At 51.4% G+C, this 20,420-nt stretch overlaps 1 protein-coding gene across 1 annotated transcript in view; it reads left to right on the forward strand.

Moving 5' to 3' along the window:
* TRPV1 (transient receptor potential cation channel subfamily V member 1) overlaps nt 1–18,647 on the forward strand; it is a 26,259-nt gene extending 7,612 nt beyond the window's left edge. Inside the window, exons 7-15 of the mRNA XM_020964710.1 lie at nt 2,446–2,604; nt 2,815–2,910; nt 3,578–3,648; nt 5,026–5,191; nt 9,421–9,487; nt 9,692–10,008; nt 11,400–11,527; nt 15,901–16,016; nt 17,735–18,647. Coding sequence (XP_020820369.1) covers nt 2,446–2,604; nt 2,815–2,910; nt 3,578–3,648; nt 5,026–5,191; nt 9,421–9,487; nt 9,692–10,008; nt 11,400–11,527; nt 15,901–16,016; nt 17,735–17,907 — 1,293 coding nt within the window. The 3' untranslated portion in view covers nt 17,908–18,647. The remainder of the gene's footprint in view (nt 1–2,445; nt 2,605–2,814; nt 2,911–3,577; nt 3,649–5,025; nt 5,192–9,420; nt 9,488–9,691; nt 10,009–11,399; nt 11,528–15,900; nt 16,017–17,734) is intronic.
* The last annotated feature ends 1,773 nt before the right edge of the window (nt 18,648–20,420 follow it).

Below are 20,420 nucleotides of genomic sequence, written 5' to 3' on the forward strand. Positions count from 1 at the left end.
TGACTACTGGCCTCTCCCTGGCTTCCTTTAAGTCCCAGTTAAAACCTCCCTCCTACAGGAAGCCTTCCCCAGTTCCCATTGATACTTGGGCGGGCCTGTATTGACTATCTCCCATTTATTCTGTCTTTTGCCTCTTTTCCAATCCCTAACATTCAGCTCAGTGTCTGGCACACAGAAGGTGCTTAATCAATGAGTGTTGACTAAATAGATCACAGTGAACTAGCACTCCAGGGGTTGCTAAGTGCTTTACATTCATTTTCTCATTGGATCCTCACAGCAATCCTGGGAGGGAGGGGTTATGATTATCCTCATGGTAGGAATGGGGAAACTGAGGCAGACAGGGTGCGTGACTCACCCAAGGTCACACAGCTAATAAGGGATGCATGTACTCTCTGTTCTGGTTCCCCAGACGTGACGGTCTGTCTTCTGCCTTTATGTCTAGCTGGTTCCCCATATTTGGAATTCCTTCCCTATTTATCACCTCTTGGAAAAGCCACAGCTTCAGTGCCATGTCCTCTAGGAGGCCTTTCCTGTCTCCCCTTCCTCACTTGGGAATGCTCACTCTATCTTGGAGTTTTCTTTGGCCAAGGCTTTGTATTTCCTTACCCACAGACAGGCTAAGTGACTCAAGTAGAAGGGATGGTCAAGGGTGGCCTTGCTTTTGTCACTGTGTGCCCAGCATCTAGTAAAGTGCTTGGCATCATGTCGATATTGGACTAGGTCTAGACATAGACATGGAATAATAGGTACAAGCATAGATGGGTATGGATACAGGCTATAGGCATAGGTGTGGGTATAGGTATCGAAATAGATATAGACACAGATACACGTACACATACAGGTATAGGTGTGGATATATGTATAGAAATAGATATAGACACAGATACAGATACCCATACAGGCATAGGTATGGATACAGGCCACAGGTATAGATATGGATACAGATAAAAGTACAGCCACAGGCATAGGTGTGGATATAGGTATAGAAATAGATATAGACACAGATACAGATACAGATACAGGCATAGGTATGAGTATAGAAATAAACATAGATAATAGACACAGATATAGATACACATACAGGCATAGGTATGGGTACAGATAAAGGTACAGCTACAGGTATAGGTGTGGATATAGGTATAGAAATAAATATAGACACCGATACAGATACACATACAGGCATAGGTATGGATATAGGTATAGAAATAGATATAGACACAGATACACATACAGGCATAGGTATGGGTATAGAAATAAACATAGATATAGACACAGATACACACACACATACACATACAGGCATAGGTGTGGATAGTGGTATAGAAATAGATATAGATACACATACAGGCATAGGTGTGGATATAGGTATAGAAATAGATATAGACACAGATATACATACAGGCATAGGTATGGGTATAGAAATAAACATAGATATAGACACAGATACAGATACACATACACATACAGGCATAGGTGTGGATATAGGTATAGAAATAAATATAGACACAGATACAGATACACATACAGGCATAGGTATGGATACAAATAAAGGTACAGCTACAGGCATAGGTGTGGATATAGGTATAGAAATAAATATAGACACAGATACAGATACACATACAGGCATAGGTATGGATACAAATAAAGGTACAGCTACAGGCATAGGTGTGGATACAGGCTACAGGTATAGGTATGGATACAGATAAAAGTACATCTACAGGCATAGGTGTGGATATGGGTATAGAAATAGGTATAGATATAGACACAGATACAGGCATAGGTATGGGTATAGAAATAAACATAGATATAGACATAGATACAGGTATGGGTATAGATTTAGATACAGATACAACTACAGCTACATATATAGACACAGACACAGCCACAGCAGGCACTTACCCAACCCCTGTTAAAATGAACTGAATCTTGTCCAATGCTCTATTTTATGGAGAAGGAAACTGAGGCTCAGATGGAGAGTAGGGTGTGTGTGTGTGCGCGCATGAATGTATGTGTATGTCTGCATGTGTGTCTACATGTGTGTGCATGTGTGATCAAATTCAAAGCCATCTCTGATGTGTCCCTGGCTACCCTGCTATACCCTGGTGACCCTGTCCCTGTGGGTTACTGGGAATGAACCAGGGTTCTACCTGGTGCCTGCTCTACCTATGGCAGGGGGAGGAGAAAGAGCTGAGTGTGGCCTTCGAGGCCCTATGTTCCAATCCCAACTTGGCTACCTGTGTGACCTTGGGCAGCTCCCCTCCACATCCTGGGCCTCAGTTTCCTCAAGTGTTAAGGGAGAAGTCGGCCCAATTGCCTTAAGCTGTCTTCCATCCCCAGTTCTCTGCCCTGGGCCTGACTTGATGATGGTAATGGTGGCTGGAGCCAGGGAAGCTGGGGGAGGGGTGGCCTGGGTGACACCACCTGCCCCCTTCTCTGCTCTCTCAGAACCGCCATGACATGCTGTTGGTAGAGCCCCTGAACCGTCTACTGCAGGACAAGTGGGACCGATTTGTGAAACGCATCTTCTATTTCAATTTCTTTGTCTATTCTGTGTACATGGTAGTCTTCACATGTGCTGCCTACCACCGGCCTGTGGGTGGCTTGGTATGTCTGGGCCCACCTGGGGATGGCGGTGGCGGGGGGGGGGGCATCAGCCAGGCTGCTCCTCACAGGGTCCTGGCCTTCAATCCTGGTGCTCACTGCTTCTGCTTTTTTTGGGGGGGATTGTCCATGAAGGGGGTCCTGAACTGGCCCTCCCCTGCTCCCTCTACCCCACTGGCCCCACTGATGCCTCCTCCCTCTCTTGTCTTACAGCCTCCTTTTACATTTGACTATACCACTGGCGCCTATTTCCGAGTCACGGGAGAGCTGCTGTCAGTTTTAGGGGGAATCTATTTCTTTTTCCGAGGGGTCAGTATTATCTGCTGCCCGCTGAGCATATCTGAAAGCCAAGGGACCTGTGCTTACAACTGCCCAGTGATGGGCTCAGGACACCTGGGTGGCATTGGATATTGGCATTCCTTCTTCTCAGCCTCAGTCCCTTCAGCTGTGAAGTGAGGGGGCTGGAAGTAGGGTGGGTGCTCACTGAGTCAGTCAGTCAGTAAACAGGCAGCTGCTATGTGCCAGGCACTGTGCGAAGTGCTTTGTATACAGAGAAAGGCCAAAGACAGGCCCTGACCACAGGGAGCTCCCAGTCCAATGGGGGTGACCACATGTAAAGGAAATCCCAGGGGGAAGGTGCTGGCCATGGTGGGAGAGGAGCAGGGAGAGGGCAGAGTTAAGGTTCTGGCAGAAGGTGGGGTTTAAGCTGAGTTTGGAAGGAAGCTGGGAAGGCAAGAAGGTGAGGTAAAGGAGAGCGTCCCAGGCCCGAGTGTCATATGTGGGGGATGGCAGAGGGCAGTGCTCTGGAGGGCTAGGGGCACCCCCCATACCACTGCACCTGGCCAGGTGGCTTTGGCTCTCCTCTGCTGAGGGAAGTGCCTGGCACCATATGCTCTGTAGAGGCAGCTAGAATGGAGGTGAGGATGGAGGTGAGGATGGAGACAGAGGGTGACCTGCCGGTCCCTGTGCTCCACAGATTCAGTACTTTCTACACCGGAGGCCTTCCCTCAAGACTTTGTTTGTGGACAGCTACAGCGAGGTGCTCTTGTAAGTTCTGACCCAGGCAGGGGTGGGGCTGGGAGTGGCTGCCAGAGGGCCCAAGGCTATGGGGCCCTACCTCTGCCAGCAGCTTTCAAGCGCAGTAATGGGGGTAGGGGAGGTGACCCGGATCTGGCCAGATGGCTCAAGTTCAAACACAAGCCCTGCTCCTTCTGAGCTGTGTGATTGCCTTCTCTAGGCCTGGCAGTCTCTTGGGCTGACCCCTGAGATCACACCCTCTGTCCTGAGACATCATTCCTGGTAGGGCTGGGGGGAGGCTCACACTCACCCTGTCTGTCCCCCAGGTGTACTAGCTAAGGTGATGGAGGAACACCCTCAGTGCTGAGCTCACAGGGGCAAAGGAAGGCCGCTCACAGACTGCTTGCTGAGCCCCTCTACTGGCCACCTCCAGAGTGAGGAGCACACACTGCCTGCAAGGGCCTCCCAGGCTGAGATCGCCCAAGCAGGAGGGCAAGCAGACAGTGTCTCTTCTCAGGGGCCTTCAGAAGCAGCAGGCATCAGTGGTCCTGACCTAGGCTGGGGGCAGTGGGTCCAGGATAAGGTGCAAAATGAGAGTCTTCCAGCTCTGGTATTCTGCGGGTCTGTGATGTTCTGGAGTTGAAACAATGCTGTCCACAGTCCCTGACCTCAGGGAGCTTGGTGGTTAGACACAGGATCTGGCTGGGGCTGGAAAGATGCCATGACCTTGTGATGAAATGTTAGATATGGATGTGTTTTGTTTGCACACACAATCTCCCACCTGCATCCCCCCATGATCATGACCAGCCCTGCACAGAGCCAATTAAAATAGTGGCATTTTCAACTGAAGGCACAAGTAACTTTCTGCTTGACAGAAAGGATGAGACCTTTACAATCATCATACAGTGTCCAAGCTCTTTTTATTACAAATGAGGAAACTGAGGCACAGATCAAGGAAGTGATTCTCCCAAGGTCATAGCTAGTTGGTGGTTGAGCCTGGATTTGAACTCAGGTTTTCTGCCTGTGTAGTTTTTTTTTTTCATGGCACAGCTCTGTCTTCACCACCCCCCAGTCATTGTGAAGGCCCATGTAGAAGGCAATGTACAAGTGGAACATGTTTATACTGTATCTGTACAAGGTTCCTGGGCTCACTCTAGGAGATATGGGGGGGAGGGTGGGGGAAGGACCAGCAGCTTCCCAAATCTTGTGCTGGAGCTCCTAAGACTAGGGCAAGGATGCCCCTGAATATCCTGCAGGGTCCATCCAGGCCAGTTATGTGCTTTGGACAGGGTCAGGAGGACCTCAAAGTAGAAACCACCTCAGATAGAGGTGGGAGACACTCCAGACAGGGGCCTGAGTCCTCGCTCCCCCTGAAGTCTTTGCTGTCCTGTGTCTTTCATCTCTCAGTTTTATCCAGTCTGTGTTTCTCCTGATCTCCGTTGCACTGTACTTCAGCCGTTGCAAGGAATATGTGGCCTCCATGGTGTTCTCTCTGGCGATAGGCTGGACCAACATGCTTTACTATACCCGAGGCTTTCAGCAGATGGGGATTTACTCAGTCATGATTGAGAAGGTTGGTGATTTCAAGAGCCCTAAGACTCTGGGCCTGCATGGTCTAGATGGCACTTGTGGCTCAAACTTGTGGCTGGTGCCTTGTGATTGCTACTGTCCCTACAGAGGGTCTGAGGAAGGGGAGAGAGCTGGACAAAAACATCATCAGACCAGATAGGTCTCCAGAGGCAGAGGAGGGGTCCTTCTAGTCTTCTAATCTACTCCATTCCTTGTAAAGAATAAACACTGTAAGGGTCCTATGACCTCTGACTGCCACTGCCCTGTGGTTAGGAGAAGGTAACTTGGTCTTTAGAAAGTCTCTGGGAGAATTGGCTACAAGGATGAAAACAGCCATCCTTGGACCCTCAGCGTCACTTTGGTGTGTTGGCTTGCAAGGCTCGGTCCCTTCTTGTTATCACAGGCCCTGGTTGGTCCACTTCCTTCTCCAATATTATCTGATCAGAGTGAACAAAGGTTATCTCCGAGTTCAGGAGGGAATCTTCTTGTGACTCCTCCCAAAGGTGTGAAGAGTGCTAGTAACCATTCCAGTGATGACATTTATGTTCTCAGACTTTCAGTCAGCACTGTGTTGAACTGTGGTTTGTCCTTCATTCTCGAAGAGGACCATGACATCAAGAAGGTGATGCCGTGACTTGCAAATGAATTGGATTTAAGTGAGAGAGGGCTGGGCAAAGTCACCAGCTTCCCTTTCTCTTCTGGGTCCAGTGATGAAACAGCCAGATGGCCAGTGTCACTGGACCAGAGAGTACATGGAAAGGGGGTTGGTGAGGTGCCTGGAAAGATGGGAGGGGTCTCTGAATGCCAAACAGAGGCTTTTTTATTTGATCGTGAAAGCAGGAGGGAGATCCCGAAGTTGATTGAGGGGGACCACAGTATGGTCAGGCCTTTCCTCTCACTGTGGCGGCCAAGAGGAGGATGGGCTGGAGTGGGGAGAGACTGAGGCAGGCAGACCTCCCAGCAGCTGTAGCAGGAGTCGAGATGTGAGGAGATGAAGGCCTGCGCCCAGGCCCCACAATGTGAGCGAGAGAAAGGGGCATAGAGAAGAGATGTTAGGAAAGTTTACATGGCAGGATTGGTGTAGATTGGGGGGAATGGGAGAGGAGTCAAGCATGCCCCTTTGACTCATGGTTGTGAGCCTCGGTGATTGGGAGGATGGCACTCCCCTTGGCAGAAATGCTGGTGTTGTTCACTTTTCATTTTCAAAGAGGACGAATGACATCACAGGTGAATTGGGCTGAAGTGAGGCCAAGCTGCACAAAGTCAGCAGCCTCGCTTTCTCTTCCGGAATCATCCAAGTCCAGTGGCAGGAAGGTTGGCCATCGATGGCCCGGGATGCACTGGGTGACCGTGCCATCTTCATGTCTGACCTTGACAGAAACAAGGAAGGAAGGAAGAGGAAAAGTTAAAAAAAAAAAAGATAATGAGTTCAGTTTGGGACATGTTGAGTTTAAGATGTCTACTGGACACCCAGTTTGAGCTGTCTGAAAATAAATTGGAGATGAGAGATTGGAGGTCAGCAGAGAGCCTGGGGCAAGAAAAGTAGACTTGAGAATCAAATCATCAGCCCAGAGATAATCCATGGGAGTTGGTGAGATCACTGAGTGAGTTACTGTAGAGGGAGAAGAGCAGAGGGCCCAGGACAGAGCCTGAGGGACACTCAGCGCTGGGAGGTGTGGTCTTGGGGAGGATCCGGCAAAGGAGACAGAGCAAGAGTGGTCAGAGAAGGAGGAGAACTGGGGTGGGGAGGGTGGGGAGGGGCGAGAAGGTTTCCTGAAAACCACGAGAGTATTCAGGAGGAGAGAATGACCACCAGTGTCCAAGGCTGCAGGCAGGTGGAGGAGAATGAGGATTGAGAAAAGGCCACTGGATTTGGTGATTAAGAGATCTCTGGTAACTCTAGAGAGAAGTTTCAGTGGAATGATAAGGTCAGAAGCCAGACTGTAAGGGTTAAGCTGAGGGAGAGGAGAGACAGCGGAGGGGCCTAGTATAGAGGAGTTTAGCCACAAAGGACAGACAAGACATAGGATGACAGTTAAGAGAGATGGAAAGACCCAAGGGAGAATTTCATCAGGAGGAGGAGAGTTGGGCATGTGTGTAGGCTGTAGGGAAGGAGCCAGAAGAGAAGGAGAGACAGTGGGGCTGAGAGAGGGGGCGATCTGTTGGAGGAGACAAGATGAAAGGGGATCACTTGTGTGGAGAGAGGTTGGCCCTGGTAGGAAGTGAGGCTGCTTCATCATGTGAGATAGGAGAGGAAGAGGAGAGAGGGAAGAAGGGGGAGCTCCCAGTGAATGGGCTCTGTGTGTGTGTGTGTGTGTGTGTGTGTGTGTGTGTGTGTGTGTGTGCTCACATGCGCATGTGCAAATACTTCCTTGCTGCAGAGAGGGCCTGGGGAGATAATATACCACAATCTTGTAGCAGTGTGTCAGGCCAGTTTCCTGAGAAGGAGCAAACAGAAGACGGCAGGAGTCATTTTGGGCTGAGGCTTGGCAGGACAAGATCAAACACGGGGGAAGATGTGAGCTGAAGGCGAATTGGAGGGGTGAGGACTAGAGGCAGGGGGACCAGTCTTGAGAGCCAGTCCTTTCCTGGGTGAGAAGTGCTAAGGGCCTGGACTAGGGTGGTAGATGTGGGGCCATGGCAAGGCACCACAGGACCCAGACCACTGAGCCTGGAGTCAGGAAGGTCTGAGTTCAAAGCCAGCCTCACACACTTCCTAGCTGGGGCACCCCAGGCAAGTCATGTAACTGCTGCCTGCCTCTGTTTCCTCATCTGTAAAATGGGGATGATAACAGCACTTCCATCCCAGGGTTATCGTCAGGATTGAATGACATGATACTTGTAAGCACCTGGCACATAGCAGATGCTATGCAGATGCAAGCTGTTTATTATTATTGTTATTATTATTATTATTATTATTGATTAGTGAGTGAAAAGAAGGGGTTAGAGTCAGAGGTGAGAGGTCAGTGAGAAGGGTGAGAAATGTTGAACCACAAAGCCCACTCAGCATGAGTGGGGGGGAGGGGTTGATGACTCCTCCTTAAAAGTCATTGTCTTTGCTAGGGAAGAACCCTTCTGGCTTATTTCAGCCCATCAAAATGAGCAATAAATGGGGCTTAGGTTCCATTGAATTAGCCAAAGATGGTTCAGTCAGGCGGGCCAGGGAGTCTGTTCTCCTTGGGTCAGGCCAGGCTCACTCCCCGAGGAGCTTACACAACACATTGGAGCTCGTTCAGGACGGATATTGAGGGTCTGTCAGCAGAGAGGAAGGAATGCCCACATCCAGAGCTGGGCAGGAAAGAAACTGCCATGGAGGAGTGACCAGTGAAAAGAGAAAGCAGAGCTGGCCTACGTCGGGGAGAAGAGAGAGGAGAGGAAGGCCCAAGGGTGCCTCAGACATTGTACCATCTCCTCAGAGGGGCCTGAGGGAAATCCTGGGAGAGAAGAGCTGGCTTTTGCCTCAACTTCCCATCCCAGGGCCTGCCTCTCAGTAGACCCTCTACATTCTGCTCACTTCTTCCCCCCAAAGTTCCCAGTAACCTGAATGTGATCCCACCTGCAAGAAGTTAGGGGTTAGCTAGTGACAATAGAATGTAAAATAAGGCAAAGAGCCCGACCTCCACCTAAGTGGGAGGAACTGTCCTAACTGGGGGCTCAGAGCTGTTGGGACGGGTTCCTCGTTTTTTGTTTCATTTAGCTTTCCCAGATCAGCAGAGAGGGATCCACTCTCACCTGAAGCGCCGTCCAGGTGACTCAGGGCTTAGAACAAGTTTCCATTAAAACAGTGACATCCTTGTAACATAGCGTTGTACAGGAGACAGTAACACACTGGATACGATGTATGGTGCAACCATGAAATTAGGCACAGCAGGATTTCTGGGTCACTTGCAATGAAAAGGATACAGTAACATGTTAGATACAATGTTTCTTCTGTCATGAAACAGAGAAGCACTCTTGCCTCTGGGGTGGGAGCCTGCAGGGGCCGCTGAGACTGACCCCTGACCCTGGCCAGCCATCTTTCAGGCCCTGTGGAGTCTCCCCAAACGGGAGTGGGCAGTATGTCAAGCAAGGCTTGTTCCATTTCTACCATAGAAAGCTGGCCATCAGCGGCACGTCTGGGGAGTAAGCCCCAGGTAAGGAAGAGGCTAGACAGGACAGAAGCACGCCTGGAACCTGAGCAGGCAGCCTCCCAGGCCAGAGGGCCACTCTGACCAGGCTCTCCTCTCCTTGCAGATGATCTTGAGAGACCTGTGTCGCTTTATGTTTGTCTATATGGTCTTCCTGTTTGGATTTTCCACAGGTAAGCAGATCTCCAGAGGGCCCTGAGGGGTGGGCAGGGGGGCTTTCTCCATGAGGGAGGCAAGGCAGGACAGGAATGCTAGGTCAGCATGCGCCACCCCTTGGGCACTGGGAGAAGGTCGGCCTGGTGGACTGGCATTTGGGGGCAGCAAGTATGGGGGGGGGTTCAGCCACAGCACCCCCAACTCCTTCTGGGCCCCTTCAGCGGTGGTGACGCTGATTGAGGACGGACAGAACAGCACAGAGACTGCCTGCCATGGGGTTCGTCGCTCTACCAGCTGCAAGCCATGCACCAGCTCCTACAACAGCTTGTATTCCACGTGTCTGGAGCTCTTCAAGTTCACCATCGGCATGGGGGACCTGGAGTTCACCGAGAACTACGACTTCAAGGCAGTCTTCATCATCCTCCTGCTGGCCTACGTCATCCTGACCTACATCCTGCTGCTGAACATGCTCATTGCCCTGATGGGGGAGACCGTCAATAAGATTGCCCAGGAGAGCAAAAACATCTGGAAGCTCCAGGTCCTCTGTGTGTGTATGCGTGCATGTGAGTGTGTGAATGTGTGAGAGCAAGGGTGCGAGTGCATGCATGAGTGCATCTGCGTGGATGTGGGAGTGTGTATGTGGGAAAGCATGTGTGTGAGCATGAGGGGGTGGGTGAGAGTAGGTGCACCTGTGTGAGTATGTGTGAGTGTGAGGGCACTGCGTGCATGTGTAATCAGTGTGTGAGTGTGTGTGTGTGTGCATGTGAATGTGTGTGAGTGTGAGTGTATGTATGTGTGTGAGCATGTGTGTAAACTGTGAGTGTGTATTGTGAGAACATGTGTGTGTGCATGTGAAAGCATGGTGTGAATGTGTATGAGTGAGTTTGTGATCACATGTATATATGTGTGTGAGTGATCATGTGAAGGGGTGTAGATGTGTGAGCATACATGTAAGTGTATAAGCACCTGTGCATGTGTAAGCATGGTGTGTGTGCAGTGAGTTTGTGTATGTGTGTGTGAGTGAAGATGTGAATGTGAGTGTGAGTGTGCATATCAGTAGATGTGTGTATGTGAGTGAGTGTGTGTGAGTGTGTGTGTGTGTGGGCACACTCAGTGCATGTTGACAGAACTGACCCTTAGAGCATGTAAAGGCAGATGAGCCCCAGGCCAGCGGCCAGCTGGATTTAGAGTGGAAGGAGAGGCTCTGGCAAAGCTGTCTGGCCAGAGCAAAGGTGTGTCCCCACTCTCTATGTCTCCTCCAATCCCGGTCAGGCTAGCTCTGTGCAGCAGAAGGAAACCACAGGCCTGCCATGTGTACCCAGCCAGAATTGGGCAGGGGTGTGCTGCTGGGATGGGGGAGGGGATGGAGGGCACAATGCCCACAGATGAGACCCCGGAAAAGCAGACTGAGAACATGGGGGCCAGCACTAAGTGTTGGGGGGCCCTGGCAAGTGCCAGGGTCAGACTGGGCAGGCTGCTGGAGTCAGGGCAGGTGCCCTTGAGGAGGTGGGCCCTGGGGCAGGGACAAGGGGGAGAAGCTAGGCCCGGGCATTGAGCAGCTTGAGAGGAAGCTTCAGTGACACCCTGGACCTCCTGCTTAGCTGGGCGGAGGCCAAGGCTCAAGACCAGGCAGGAGACAGAAAGCAGCCCTTGGGAGCTCATGCTTTTCCTTTTCCTCACCAAGCACGAGGCCTGATTGTCCTCCTGATTTCTCTATTACTGTTCCAAACCCATGTCCACACCCATGCCCTCCCCCAGCACACTGGCCACTGGCTCCCCAGACCTGGGGCTGCCTCTCACTGCTTGGAGCATGAGTGAGAATGTCCCAACCCTGTGTCCTGCTGCCCTTGTCAGGCCAGGGTGGGAAAGGTGTACATGGGCTGCTCCAAGCCAGCCTCGGGCTAAGTTCCTTGGGCCCTCTCCCTGCAGAGAGCCATCACCATCCTGGACACTGAGAAGAGCTTTCTGAACTGCATGAGGAAGGCCTTCCGGTCAGGGAAGCTAGTTCAGGTGGGCTACACACCTGATGGGAGGGAAGACTACAGGTGGTGCTTCCGGTGAGCCTGAGATGAGGGGCTGGCCCAGGCATTCCTGGGGAAAAGGGTGGGGGAGGAAGAAAGGGAGGGAAGGGGAGGGATAGAGGCAGATGGGGGGGAGGGAGGAAGAATGAGAGAGGGAGGGAGGGAGAATGAGAGGAGAGAGGAAGACAGGGGGGAGGAAGGGAGGGAGGGAGAGAGGGACAGGGGAGGGAGAGAGAAAGGGGGAGAGGAGGAGAGAGAGAGAGAGAGAGAGAGAGAGAGAGAGAGAGAGAGAGAGAGAGAGAGCGAGAGCACTGCAGTCACACATGCAGAGGGAGGCCTGGAAGGTCATGACCAATGGGATGGGGGCTGGCCACCAGGGGCCTGTGCTACCTGTCAGTGCCAGCCACCTGGATACTTGGAGAACCTGCCTCTGACAAGTGGAATAGATACCTCCACCCTCCCCTTGAGAGCATGGGCAGCATTCTGAGACAAGTCCTCATCAGCTTCCAGCTGGATGATGAGAAGTCTAGTTGGAAAATTGAAAAGGGAAGGAGACCCAAAGAGGAGGATACCCAGACAGAGGCTTGCCCCAAGACTCAGTGGGGCCAGGAAGGGCACTCCCTCCCCCCCTTCCCCACCCCCAGCCCTTGGAGTTTGTCCTCAGCCTTGGGGCCCTTAGGGAGGGACCTGGGAGTCTGGGCCTATTTGTGCCTTTCGTATGAAGCCTCAGTTGTGGTTTTGCAGCCTACTGAAGGCAGCCACTAGCATCATTCGCAGAAAACTCTGAAGTGGAGGGAGGGCAGAACTCCTGATTCTATTTTCCTAGAAGCAGGTGCCCCCACCTCCATATGCGCGCATGCTCAAAGACTGGGCCCTTACCCATTGGCCAATCCCTGTTACACAGAGAAGCAAATAGGTTAGCTGAAAAGGTGGAACACTTGGGGGGCCAGGGGCTGAACACACACAAAGGAGGGATCCCCAAGTCTGTAGCGGTGACTACCCAGATAGACAAATGTTCGGTGCAGAGTTTGGGGGCAGAGGCCAATGGGGCCTGATTCTAACCTTTGACCCTGAGCCAAGCTAGCCAGCCTGGCAGCAGCCTCAGGGGCTTGGTCCCCCAGGATTCTTTTCCTCATCTTCCTGGACTGCCTTTGCTTCAGTCAGGGGATGTGCTGCCTCAGGCATTCTTCATGAACTGTTATTGGCCACATGTGTTAGGACAGTAGCTCTCATCACCGGCAGTGTGTGTGTGTGTATGTGTGTGTATATGTGTGTGTGTGTGTGTGTGTGTGTTTTATTACATTCATCAGGAGTGCTGGAGAGATGACCTAGTGTCCCTGAAATGATAGAGCAAAGTGGGACCCTTGGAGGCATGGAATGCTGAGCTCTCAGAGGGGGCCACTAGTCCACCCCATTCCTGAATGGAATCACCACCTAAACCTAGTGAGGAGTGGTTGCTGAGCCTCTGCTTACAGCCTCCAAGGAGGGGCCAGACACATCCTCACCTCCCCAGATGGCCTGTGCTGCTTGGGGATGGCTCCAGTTTTTTTTGCCCTTAACCCAGACTTCTCTGCCTCTCACCAGCTCATCAAGGTCCTTCTCCAACTATAGCAGCCAGAACTGAACCCAGTAGCTCAGATGTGACTTGACTAGGATAGAGTAGAGGTGGAGCATTACCTCCTAGGTTACTTCACAGTGGATAGAGTGCCCAGCCTGAAGTCAGGAAGACTTGAGTTCAAATGTGGCCTCAGATACTGACTAGCTGTGTGACCCTGGGCAAGTCACTTAACCCTGTTTCCCTGAGTTCCTCATCTGTAAAATGAGCTGCAGAAGGAAATGGCCAACCACTCCAATATCTCTGCCAAGAAAACCCCAACAGGAGTCACAGTCAGACACGACAGAAATGGTTGAACACCTCCTTATTCTTAGATGCTTTGCTTCTCAACACAGCCCGAGGTTACATTAGCCTTTTTTGGCTGCCATGTTCCATGGCTGGCTCATACTGAGCTTGTGGTCCTACTAGGACCCCCAGATCTTTTTCAGATAAACTGATCCCAAATCCTGTCTTCCATACGCTGTCTTTGTGAAGTTGATTTTCTGTACCCAAGTACAAGCCTTTACTTTGATTCCTATTAAATAGGGCTGTCTCATTAGATCCAATCTAGTACTCTAGGTTGCCAGGATCCCTACCCACCACTGGTGAAGGTGATGAGCCTACCATCCATGCCTTTATCCAAGAGAATGATAAATGTTAAATAGTGAATTCCAAGTGTAGATCCCTGGGGCCCTCCACTGGAAACCTCCTTCCAAATTCCAGAACTATTAACAACTACTCTTGGAGTAGGGCCATTCAACCAGTTTTGAGTCCATTTACTTGTATTATTATCTGATCCACCTGTCTTCATCTTCTGGGGCCATCTCCAGCCTCCTAATCTCTATCTGGCCCTTGGACCCAGGTGGCTCTGGAGGAGAAAGTGAGGCTGGTGACTTTGCCCAGCCCTCCTTCACCTCCAATTCACTGGGATGGCATGGCAGCACCTCCATGATGTCGCGGTCCTCTTCGAGAGCAAAGGAAAACAACAATCTCCATCTTCTCTGCAAGAATAGAATGAGACACTTTAGCAAATATTTTGCTAAAATCCAGGTAAACTATTAATGGCATCTGCCTAATCTCTCAGTGTAGAAACCCCATCAGAAAAGGAAACCGCTAGCCTGGCAGGATGTGTTCCTAACGAAGCCCAGCTGGCCTCTTAAACAGCTGCTGCCCACTCCAGGTGCTCCCCCGCCTTGTCCATGACAACGACCTGTTCAGGGATTTTCCAGGCATGGAGGTGGAACTCACTGGCCTGTTGTTTGCAGACTCTGCTCCCTTCCCTTTGTAAAGAAGGGGATCCGTATTCTCCCCTCTCCAGCTTGCGATGCACTCCTGTCTTCCATGCTCTTAACATGTCACTACAGACAGGGGCTTGTTACTGATGTCTCTGCTGGGACAAGTTCATCCGGCCCAAAGCCCCTGAGTCCATCCAGGGCAGCTTGGACGCCTTTTGGCCTGCCCTGTGCATCTTGGGCACCTCTTGGCTCCTGGAGACCTTCCTGGTGCAAAGGTCATTTTCTCAGCAAAAGAGGACCTGAGCAGAGCCGCTGGGTTCTTTTGACAGTTACCATTGCCTTGTTCAACCCCAGCAAAAGTTGACTCTCTTCTTGGGGTCAAAAGGCCTCTCCTCTCTCACCAACTCTACAAAGGGGAGGGAAGAATCTTTTCCATTCCCGTGACCAAGTCCTCCCTGGCAGGAAGGATCAGACTCAGAATGGAATGAAATTATCACTAAAGCAAGCCAAGAAGTTCTGAGCTACCATTTTATGAGAGGCAGAGACAGAAAGTGAAAGAGACAAAAATGGGCCCCCACACACACACATCCATCAGATGCCAGGACAATTGGAGTTCTCCCTCACTCCTACATCATAGCTCTGTGCCTGGCTTATCATCTTTTCCTGAGCTGCTCCTCATCTCTTTCCTCTCTCTTTCTAGGTATTCTGTGGGCTGTCCCTCCTTCCTTTGACCTTCACCCAAATGCTCTCCACATTGCTTTCTGCTCCTGCTCTCTGGGGTTCCTCCCATGAGTACATCTTCTTAACAGATTATACTCCTTCTGGACCCTTCTGATAAAAGTGCACCCTTTATTGTATTCCCCAGGAAGAACTTGCGAGCCATCCATCCAAATCCCTTCTAGCATCCAGCTTTGTGGTGGGTCAGGAGGCCTCAGCTGGACTCAGCTCTGCTGTGTGACACCACAGAATGAGGCTTTGGACCTTTGGGATCTCTATGGTTCCCTCATAGCTATCAGCCAAGCACAGGAGTGATTCTTTAATGAAAGAATACCAGACACTGAGACAGGTTAGAGATTTGGGGGCCCTTCTTGTCCCCCTATTGCCAGAAGCTCCCAACTCTACCAGCTCACAGGCCTGGTACTGCTGTTGCTGCTTCCCAGAGCATCTACTTCAGTCAATAATAATCTACTAGCATTTGTTAAGCACCTACTATGTGCCAGGCACTGTACCAAACATGCCCCATCACTTGCTGACTTTTAGAACAGGACTCCCTGTTTGCCAAATCTTGAGTCTGGGCAACTGAGCAGACTAATAGACTTACCCATTTATAGGATGTTAGAACTGGGAGGGGCCCAGGGATTCTATGATGCTAGCACTAGGGCTGGAGTTCCCTCCCAGGAACTAGCTGATGGTCCTTTGGCATGACCCCCTGGCCACAAGACCCCTCCCCAGGCACCCAGGCCAGGCAGGAATTCTCCAGTTTCCAGCCCCTCCTTTTGCAAATAGGGAGACTGAGACCCCGTGTGGGGAGGGAAACTATCCTGTAAGGGGAACCTCTCACTCAGACGGTTTTTCTGCAGAGTTGATGAGATCAATTGGACCACTTGGAACACTAACCTGGGCATCATCAATGAGGACCCTGGAAACTGTGAGGGGATCAAGCGAACTCTAAGTTTTAACTTACGCTCCAGTCGAGGTGAGTGCCCTAGCAGGTTCTCAGGCAGATACGGACTGTCCTTGGGGACTGAGAGATCTTTACCCTATGGCCTGTGGCAGAAAGGGAAGGAGGGTAGGGTAGAGGCAGGCTCCCCCTGAAGTAGTCACCTCACTTGGGAAGGTGCTGGCCTACTATAATGGTCAGGAAAAGGAAAACAGCTGGTCCTAGGCTGCCCGAGGCTAACAGACAGTTGGGCCCTTCTCCCCTTGTGAGGGCTGGGCCTGCAGTCCTGGGCTGCTCAGATCTGTCCAGCAGTCACTTCTCCACACTAAGGTGCTCCCCCGAGTCAGCTGGCTCCCCTCTCCCCTCCTCCCTTGATACTGTTCCTCACTCTTCACATTATCCCTGTTCAGCACAGTAAGATTCCAGCTCGTTCCCAGTCTGGCTGGACCATCCTGCCATCGATGGGCAGGCAACTTTTTGGGGGCAGTCCTTTGCTCCCACAAAGAGGCCACTCAGAGGGTGAGGGTGGTAGTGTTGAGGTCAGATTCGAGAGAGCAGTTCAGGTATGAAAGAATTCACCAAGACGATGTTCTCTTAACCACTGGTGATGAGTTCAGAGTGGACCCCGAGAATATTGGGGAGCCCCCAGAAATGATGAGGAATAGACCTGTGGGTCCTAGTATCCTGAAAGAATTCACTCAGTCTCCAACTTAAAGAAAGGCATGTACTGGGGTGATGCACCCAAGCAGGCCTGCTCCCCATGAGGCAGAGCCCCAGTGGGCTCTACTTCGCTTGGGAGGCCACAGGCCCTGTTCCCTGTAGGAGGCAAAGGCAGTTAGCCAGGTCAAAGGTATGGTTTAAGTACAATTTTGTGGAATAGGGGAAGGGGACAAGAGAATGGGAGGAGCAAGCATGGCTCCAAAATGCCTGGGATGTCTGGTAGTCCAGAGGCGCCTTTATCATGCAGATAAGCAAAGAGAACAGGAAAGGGGAGGGGAAGAATTGTTCTGGGACTGAGCAAACTTTGTGAAAGCTTAACTCCTGGTGGAGGCTTCCGTGGTAGTCTTCTGTGATCTCTTTTCTGGCTGGTCACACCCTGCGTCCTGTTTGCTCCATCTACCTTGAGCACTCCTTTCTACCTCCTCAGTGGGGGGCTTCCTGTCTGGCTTTGGCCTCTGGGGCTTTTGTGTCAAGCCCAGATCCTAGTTTAATCCCAGTGCAGCCCTCTGCCTTTTACGTATTGTGTTTTCATTTGGAAGCTGCGTAGCTTAGGGGACAGGGAGCCATCTTTGCACCCAGGAAAACCTGGTCCAGGTGTCCTCCACCCCGCGGGTGCCCTGGCAGCTTCTGGTCTAGGCCCCCTTCGAAGTTCTAAGGTCAGAGGAGAAGAGGCCCTGCACTGCCACAGGGAAGGCTTTTTTTTCTCCTTGGAGTTTCTTGGAATGCCCCATCTGCCTTCGCCACCCCCATTTCCCATGTTTTCCTTCTTCACAGGTTTAGAAGGGGCAGGGATTACCGTCTCACTTTAATGGTGGATAGAGTTGATTTGCCAGACGGGCCAGTGAGTCAGAGGTGGAGAGGACAGAGCTGGGGGGCTAGAGGGAGCTGACGGTTCTCTCACAAGCCGCAAGGGGAGAAGCATCAGGGATTTCATAGAGGAGCAAGTGGCCCATCCCCTTGGCCATTTCAGGGCTATTGAAGGCACAGTTCCTGCACCAGATTCTTTGAATGACCTTTCCTCCTCCCCACTTCAGTTTCAGGGAAACACTGGAAGAATTTTCCTCTGGTTCCACTTTTGAGAGATGGGACAAGCCGAGACAGGCGCTCCAACCCCCCTGAAGAAGTGCGCCTGAGGCCCTTCTCAGGGTCTCTCAGGCCTGAGGACGCTGAAGTGTTTAAGGACCCCCAGGTTTTGGGCTCTGAGTGATGACCATGGTCCAGGCCTCCGTCAGCTCCTGCTGTCTCGTGGCCTGGGCCTCATCTGCCTGGGACGGCCAAAGATTCTCCAGTCCTCTGGGTGTCCCTAGGTCCTGCCCATTGACTCCTGGTGACTTTGAACTCGCCCCCTCCTCCAGTCCCCATGCTACTGCTGCTGCTGCCTCTGCTGGTGCTATGGCCTCCGTCAGTACGGTCAGTTGGAGGCATCAGGTACCTGTGCCGTGCTGTGACGTCCTTTGGTTCCTATAGGATCTCCTTGGGACTTTTGTCCTGGGGGCTGAGCAGAGAGGGTGGCGGTCCCCTGGCTGTGCTGCTTCTCTGGTCCTGTAAGAATTTTCTCTGCACCCCGTTCCCGCCTCCCCCATCTCCTCCCTTGCCTATAACCTGGACTACCTTCTTCATTGTACTTAGGGTGACCTCCACCTGTACAACACCTTCCTCCCAACAGGGAAGTCTGGAACTGGCCAACACATACCCCTAGGAAGTCAAAGTGTGACAGGAAGAGATTGATTCTACATGTTAAGCAGATAATATTGACATTACCCATATGGCTGTTAGCTTGCTGAACTGTCCATCACTTTAATTAATGATGACTAATTAGCTATGTTTGAAATTAGCTTCTGTGTGTATGTGTGTGTGCATGTTATGGACTAGAAAGGAATGTCCTAAATGCCTTTGTCCTGTGACCCAGCTTGGCCCAGAGCACGAATTCTTACCCTTTTTTCTGTCATGGACCCCTTCTCAAAATAATGTTAAATGCATGAAATAAATACATAGAATTGCAAAAGAAACCAAAGGTGTTGGAATGTGGTTATCAAAATGCATTTTTAAATAAAGACAGATCCTCAGACACCCGGAAATCTGTCCACAGGATGTCTGGGTAGTCCGTGGACCCCAGAGTCTCCCTAAAGCCTGGACAAGTGGCCCCTTGGGTGTTAAGTCTGTGTGATTGAAGCTGACCCTCAGAGCTTGGGGGGCTGGTCTGAGGACAGTGTACCATGGGACCCATCTCATGTGGGTGTCACCTGACAATCTCCTCTTCACTAGCTGAATGTTCCTGGACCAAAAAATGAGTGTAAAGAGGCCTTGGAGAACACTGCATGTTACATTAACCTGAGCTGATCCAGGGATGGAGTTGGGGCTGCACCTTGCCCCCTATCTGTTGTGGGGGGGAGGGGGAGGCCATTACAGTCACCCATCTGCCTGTAGAAATTGATGCTCATTCTGAAAGCAGGGGACACTATGATTGCAAAGGAGCGACCCTTCTCACCCCCCGGGTGCCACAGGTGACAATGTGGATGGTAGCCAAGTCCCTGCACTGGCCAGCCCCCAACCTCCTGCAGCAGAGTCCAGTATCCTGGCCCCAGGCCCCCAAGGAAGCCAGCCCAGACAGCTGTAAGGCAGGCTGAGGCAGCCTGTAGATGGGACCCATGGAGGGCCTTTGAAGGCCAGAGCCCAAGGAAGGCAGAGAGTAAAAGATGCCAGCCTCACCCATGCATCTTGCTCCTCATTCCTGTTCCCATCAGCCCCTTAAATGTGGCTGTGGTAAGATTGGAAGAGAGGGCAGGCTAACCCACAGCAAGAGCCCAAAGCACAGATTTCAGGATCTCTTAAAGAAATGGGATTTAGATGGGGGCGGAGCCAAAATAGGGAGTAAAAGCAGTGACTTGCTTGAGCTCTCCTCCAAACCCCTCCAAATACTCATAAAAAATGGCTCTAAACAAATTCTGAAGCAGCAGAATCCACAAAAAGACAGAGTGAAACAAATTTCCAGCCCAAGACAACCTGGATGATTGATCAGAAAGGTATATGGCACTGGGCTGGGAGTGCAGGGCAGCATGGTGGGCGCGCAGGCCACAGCGAACCTGGAGCAGGCTTTCAGAGGACTGAATCTTGGGGAGCTGTGGAGGTTTCCAGACTCCTCAATCCATGAGTGCCAAAGACAACTTAGAAGGTCAATGGAAAATGTCTGTTTCTGTTGGTGCTGAGAGAGGAAGGCGAGGTTTCAGCTCCATTCCCCAAGAGCATGGCCCTGGAGGGGGGGGCAGCTGCTTCCTGAGCTTCCGGCCCACACTCTGAGGGGGAATCCAGTGGCTGATCAGAGAGGGACTGCAGGGATCTCTTTGCCAGTGCTGAGGCACGAATCTCTTGCTTTGCCCCTGTTTGGATCTGGGTCACAGTTCTGGGCTGCAGTGCTGGGGTGAGGAGGAACGTTGGCTTGGTGGAGCTTGTAGCGGCTGTAGAGAGGAACCCCTCCTCACAGTTACAGGACAGAAAGGAATACTTGTGGTCACAGGCCAGGAAAGGAGTAAACACCTCGCCCCTTATCATACCACCTTGGAAGAACTGAAAATTTACAGGTCCCTACAAGTATCTCTGAAAACAGCTGTACAACCCCCCGAAGCTTGGGACAGTACACTCTCCATATTGGAAGCAGATTCGTACCTTAACAAAGAGTTTAAAACTCAAGTAATTGTCTGGGATCATAAGCAAGCAGTGCAA

Source organism: Phascolarctos cinereus, unplaced genomic scaffold, assembly GCF_003287225.1.
Source record: "Phascolarctos cinereus isolate Bilbo 61053 unplaced genomic scaffold, phaCin_HiC Scaffold_7;HRSCAF=346, whole genome shotgun sequence".
Classification (NCBI taxonomy): Eukaryota; Metazoa; Chordata; class Mammalia; order Diprotodontia; family Phascolarctidae; genus Phascolarctos; species Phascolarctos cinereus.